Here is a 6,171-nt window from a genome sequence, read left to right as displayed (position 1 = left end):
AATTTCCACTCCCCTCGCACACATCACTCAGTGTGGGGGCTGCTTGGCATTTGGCACTGGAAACCCTACTTTCGCCCATATTTCTTAATTCTCTGATATTAAAAACAAACACACCCTGTGCCTTAATCCTCTTGTAGTACTAAGTCATCATTCAGCCTCAGCCCTCAGATTAATTATCTGTGTGTGGTGTGTGTGCTCGCATAAGTGTGTGTGTGTATATATATGCTGCTTGTTCCCTCTCAAAAGATGGAAACTAGAATGGGACAGGGGTTCTAATGTGCAGTATGAGGGCACAATAAGGATTAGGGTATGGCTCATTTCCCCACTGTGGTGCAATCGTGGAGTTGGTATACATTATTAGCAAGGGTGTGGAGGGGTCCAACTTGCTGGCTTAGTGTTTAGGGGAAGTTTGTTTGACTATTGTGTGAGAACAGATCAATTCATACTTACCCAAGTTGACAAATCACCTCACCTGCCCTTGATCCTTTTTGAGATATCTGGGTTTGTGGCTGGGCTCATCTATGAAACTCTTCCAATACATTGCCCAGCTACACAAAACTATTTGCTCAAATCCTCAGAATTAAAACTGCATACAGTGGTGTTATCATAGAAGTCGGTTCTGTTATACATAAAGGTCTCTTAGTTCCTATAGTAGTGTGCGCCTCATTACTCTCACCTGTTCTAATCTGAGGTGGTCTCCTGTTTCTGTTCATTCTATCAAGCACCTGTGCACTTTGGTCTTGATTGGTCAGCTTGAATTATTGTCCAGTGTTTCTTTCCTCTCTCATTGTCCTAAAAAAGAAAGTACAGTTGGTAAGTAAACTTACCATAACAGTAGATGTTCGAATGATCACTGCTTCAGTAGCCTTAACTATACGGGTTATCTCCTGCCATTAATATAACAGCTGGCCAGCTTCCAAATCCATACTGCACACCTATCAATTTCACCAGACAAATTACACTGCAGAATCATTTTTACCCATTCCTTGCAATAACCCTCACACCTCTTCTTTGGCTGACTTACTGACCCATTCATTCCTTCCAAGGGGCAAGAGCCCATCAGCTCATCTGTTCCACAGGGAGGTAAGACCACCAAATGAGTTACTCCATCCACAAAAGATTTCCTTGATTATGTACCAATCTCAGCCTCCTTTGTTGCTGTTGTACCTTCCAGTATTGCTTGCTCACGAGGTGTGTGCGTGCAACCAAAACCAACATATCAATCCTAGTATATGGTGAACTCTATTGCAGATGCAGTCATGTAGTCCCAACAAGGGAAAACAGTCATATTCCTTCCCCCTAAGATGAGTGAGTTTTTAATTGTTTTTTTCTTTCCTCCCTCCCGCAAGCCAGCTTTTCTACCCCCCAGACCTTTGATCATACCAAACTCAGAGCTTTATTCTTATTTGCTACTAATAGAGCAGACTATCAGCAAAGCTTTGTCAAGTGTTGAACCAAATGCCCAGAATAACATCCTTCAACATACCCAGTCTATTTAAATATTCCTTTTTGGTCAGACACATCAAAACAATATCATAAAGAATACTCAAAGCGACTATAACAGCATTGTCTGATAAAAAGAGAACACTGTCCCCCTCACTTTGATTGTAATGTATGACTGTTTAATTTCTGATGGTCTGAACACTGTTCCTAAAAAAGTCACATTTTGTAATGTTTTACTTTTGTTTAGCTTTGTTCTTACTATATTCTTAGTTTGTGTTAAAAAATATCATTTAATGGGTCCACCCATCTACTCTGTAAACGACTATTAAAATACAAGTCAAAAAAATTATATAGATAATATATGGCATACATTTGAAAAAAAATGTCACAACTGTATCCCTGTTTTTGTTGCATTATGATTTATTTAAGGTTAATAAAATCCATTCTGATGTTTGGACTACTTAGAATGAAACATTTCATCATGCTCCCCTTCCTTCCATCCTTGTCTCTTATGTCAAGATTTCTGTGCGGAACGTCAGCGATGTCCCTTCCATCTTCTTCCTGTAGTCTTCCTCAAAAACTTCATTCTGAGCCACAGTGAAGTAATTTTTCCAGTCACCAACCTCACCTGAATAATTAAAAAGGAGGAATATGAGATTAATTGAGGTACAACCAAGACACCACTGTCCTTGCATATAGCATCAACAAGATTTGACGTTCATATTAGCTTTAACCATAATTCTATGTTCCTTGGGATTAAGAATTAGTGTGTGATCAGGGCAAAGAGTTTTACACCGTAGTAAAGTACCAATGCTTTAATCCATGTCTATGGCAGTGTTTGAACCCAGTGTATAAAAGCCCTGGGCCTACATCAGGAAAACAGAGCATGAAAGTTAGCATCCTGACAATCTTTACAATCTGGAACTGGACAGGCAGCTTGAATTCAGAGGTAAGTTTCCAGTTTTGTTACAGGTATACAGCATTAAAAATTTATCATCCCTACTATTTAGTAATGCAGAATATAGATGTGCTACAGGACATAATTATGCAATGGTTGAACTTTGGAGCTGTTCCTAAGTTCACAACACAAAAAGGAAATCTTTCATAAAATGGCATCCATATAACTACTGCTTTTCAAATAGTGCAGACACAGATTCATATACAAACATGACTTGCTTTGTGAAAGAAAAGGTGATCAGGTTTTCTTCAGTTCTTTTCAGAGAATTAAAAAACTTCAGTCCTATGCTATTACGGCTAAACAGAATGACTGGTGCCTGCCCGATACAATAGCCATTCATACTGTCCACCAATATCCAGCTGAAACGTCTGGGAAACCGTGAGAAGACAAAGGGCTGTTAAGTGAAGCCCCACTAAATAGTCAGAGCTATGATAAATTTTTATATCAGGTGAATCATCTTGTTTAAGAATATGTTAGAAATCAAGTCACATTGCTGAGATAAGCCTTCTCCTGTCTTTGTGCTCTGTGTATGACCGCCCAAGTCTGTGCTGCAGTGGGCTATTTTGTTCAGTCATCCTGCACACCAAATCAGGCAGTGGAGAAGGATTTCAGTGTCATGCCTCCATCATTCCTGGCCCATTGGGGTACATTTTATGGCCTCATCCATTCCAGCAGCAGTGGTTAAACATGCTGCTCTGCAGGATACTCAGGGAAAGCACCTGCATTCTGAAGTCCAGCTAGACTGTTGCACAGTGCTTGACAGGCCTAGAGTCCAAAATTCGAAATGCAAAAAACAACAAAACACACACACACACACACACACACACACACACACACACACACACACACACACACACACACACACACACACACACACACACACACAGATTTACTTCAAGATTCACTAAAAGTGCTTTTGGCTATATATTTTCAGAAAATTTGCATTCGACTGAACTTGCCATCAAACCATTGAACTAGCAACAGAAATCCAAAGCAGATGGTGGAAGACATGATCAGCCTGGATTGGCCTCTTACAAGGTTCATGGGTTCATAGGAGGTTACTAGGCTAGCATCCCTAGAGACCTTACAAGCCTAGCCATGTTAATCCTGGGTTGCCCCAATTGTCGTTGGTTAGATGGGTATCCTTTACAGATCAGCACCAACTATTCCTGTCCATAAGGGAGATGGGTACCACCCCTGGGGTGAATTTGTGGTCACCCATCCATTTGTCCAGGTTGCGCTTGAATAGGGTCATTAATGAGCTCTGCTTCATAGGAAGTTACTAGGCTATTAGCTCTGAGGCCCTTACAAACCTAGCCAAGAATTTAGCCCATGTTCCAGCAAGTCAGCATCCGATGCCACTGTCCAGCAGGGACACAGATGGAATCCCAGGGGTGTATTTTCTGTTCCCCATCCAGTTATCCAGGTTGTGCTTAAAAAGTGGCAATGAGGTGCTCTGCTTGACATGGAGAGGGAGTCTCTGGGGCACAAATCTGTCCTGCCAACAAGTGCTATTGATGTCACAGACCAGGTTGAGGTTGCGCTTGTGGGTTACTCAAGTGGAGCTTGACTTATGAATATGCAGCAGTCCCATCAAGGCGGGGTCTGAGATTGCTTTGGTGGGTTCTGTCAGTGAACCAGTTTGCTACGCATGGATTGATGCCTAGTTGAGAGAGTTTATCTATTATACCCAAGTGGGGAATTGTACTGAAGGCTTTGGCAAGGTAAAGGTAGATGGTGTGTTCCACCTCCTTTTGTTTTTCTGCCCACGGTTTTGGGTCTGAATGCATGATAGGATGTGTAACATGGTGTGGCTGGGGTGCTCCCCACAACTTTGAACCAGGTTTCTGCACAATTGTCGTCATCTTCCAGGGTTAAGAATGCTTGCAATAAGTGCAGTTTTCATGTTTAGACTCCTAGCGTTTAGCAGCATGCCTTTAATTAGCATTTTGATGAACTTTTCATGTTGGTAGTTTTGACTTCATGGCATTGCCTAAAAAAGGCACTATGGGGGAAGCAAGAGCCTTTGCCAGGAGCCTGAACCCCAAGGGAGACAGATGCAGGCCATCTCTGGTAAAGCATAACGGTTTATCAATGATGTTATCGCAGGGGGTCCCCTTCTAAAGACCGAAACGCCGATTCCCCGACACGGAAATCACCGACACCAGATAACCGACAGGTACGTATACCGACAGGGTGATTCGCTGACAGTGGAAAGACCGACAAGGGTAATGTGTGATCGCGACCCGGTAAGTGTGCGACAGTGACGGAGGTAGGAGTGGTCAGGTAAGTGAGTTAAGGTTAGATTGCAGGTAGGTGAAGTGTGCATTAGTGTCGGAGCTTGGGCTAGGGGTGGGTAAGTGAGTTAGGGTTAGGGTGCAGGTAGGTGAAGTGTGCGTTAGTGTCGGAGCTTGGGCTAGGGGTGGGTAAGTGAGTTAGGGTTAGGGTGCAGGTAGGTGAAGTGTGCGATAGTGTCGGACCTTAGGGTTAGGGTTTGGGTCAGGGCTAGTGTGTATGCTATGTAGTGTAGTGTGTTGTTTACGTTCCGTGTGTCGGTGTTCGGTGTTTCGCGTTGTCGGGTTTGTGTGTTGTCGGTGATTTCTGTGTCGGTGAATCGGCGTTTCGGTCTTTAGAAGTAGACCCATCGCAGGCTGTCAGGTACCAGATCCCCCCTGGAATGACACCAGAAACTAAGCCAATTGTTAAAGTCAATCATTTTCTGTTTGTATCGAGGCATCATTCTGGGTGATGGTAGAATGCTGCTTAAGGTTAGTTACATACCTGCCTGGGATACATATTCAGTGAACTCGATCATGTCTCTTCATACAGTCCAGGGAGGTGCGTCTCAAGTCATTCATATTGAGAGTCATAACATTACCTGTTGAGAGACTTGAGTGCATGGATGACATGACAGATTCTGGCACCTAACAACTAACCGGGACTTTCTTCTTATCCAGCTTGGTGAGGGGCACATCTATGTCTCTCACAGTGGCGTCTCCTATGACTAATATGTTGGATTTATGTTTAGGCCTTAGTGGCTGTGAGACACAGATGTGTGGACTGTGTGTGGTGTGGTGGGCAGTAGAGTTCACATGTGCTTTTGCCACCGAGGTCTCTTGTTTGGGAATGTTTTTGTTGAGCACCTCTGCATATGTGGGGGTGTGTTGTGTAGGTGTGGGTGCATTTAGTTTTAGACCGACTATGCCACTTATTTGTTTGTGTTTGCCATTCCTGTAATATGCAAAAAAATCAGAAGTAGCAGTCTCAACTTGTCTTTTGAAGTCTTCATCTCTTACATTTAATTTAGAAGCTCTATAAATTTAACTGCGTACAACATTTTAAATATATGGGGAAGGTGCATACTATCCTTACATAACAGATGGTTGCCATGGCAATCCTTTCAATAAATGGTGGTATATATGCTCTTATTAGAATTATCTACTTTCATAGTTGCATCCAAAAAATTTAACTCCAATCTGGAGCCAATAGAGGCAAATCTCAAAAACTGAGTACTATTTACAAATGTTGTACGCAATCAAATTTATAGAGCTTCTAGATCAAATGTAAGAGATGAAGACTTCAAAAGAAAACTTGAGACTGCTACTTCTGATTTGAAGGATAGAGGCTATAAAGAGGATATAAAATATAATGTAGCTGATATATTGAGAATGAGAGACACGAAGGCTAGGCCTTATTTTTCAGAAGGTCGTAACAAGAATCTGATGCAAGATAAAAGGGACAATAGAAAGGATATTAGTAGGTTGAGAGTA

General features: G+C 42.2%; 1 protein-coding gene across 1 annotated transcript in view; it reads right to left on the bottom strand.

Moving 5' to 3' along the window:
• Positions 1-1,911: 1,911 nt before the first annotated feature.
• The window catches only part of LOC122814344 (sulfotransferase 1C1-like), an 86,770-nt gene continuing 82,510 nt past the window's right edge, over positions 1,912-6,171 (bottom strand). The window contains exon 4 of the mRNA XM_044086930.1: positions 1,912-2,071. Within this exon, the coding sequence (XP_043942865.1) occupies positions 1,953-2,071 (119 nt within the window). The 3' untranslated portion in view covers positions 1,912-1,952. The remainder of the gene's footprint in view (positions 2,072-6,171) is intronic.

This window comes from Protopterus annectens, chromosome 10.part0 (genome assembly GCF_019279795.1).
Source record: "Protopterus annectens isolate FY-2018-M chromosome 10.part0, PAN1.0, whole genome shotgun sequence".
Lineage (NCBI taxonomy): Eukaryota > Metazoa > Chordata > Ceratodontiformes > Protopteridae > Protopterus > Protopterus annectens.
This window is presented reverse-complemented; position numbering and strand designations above follow the sequence as displayed.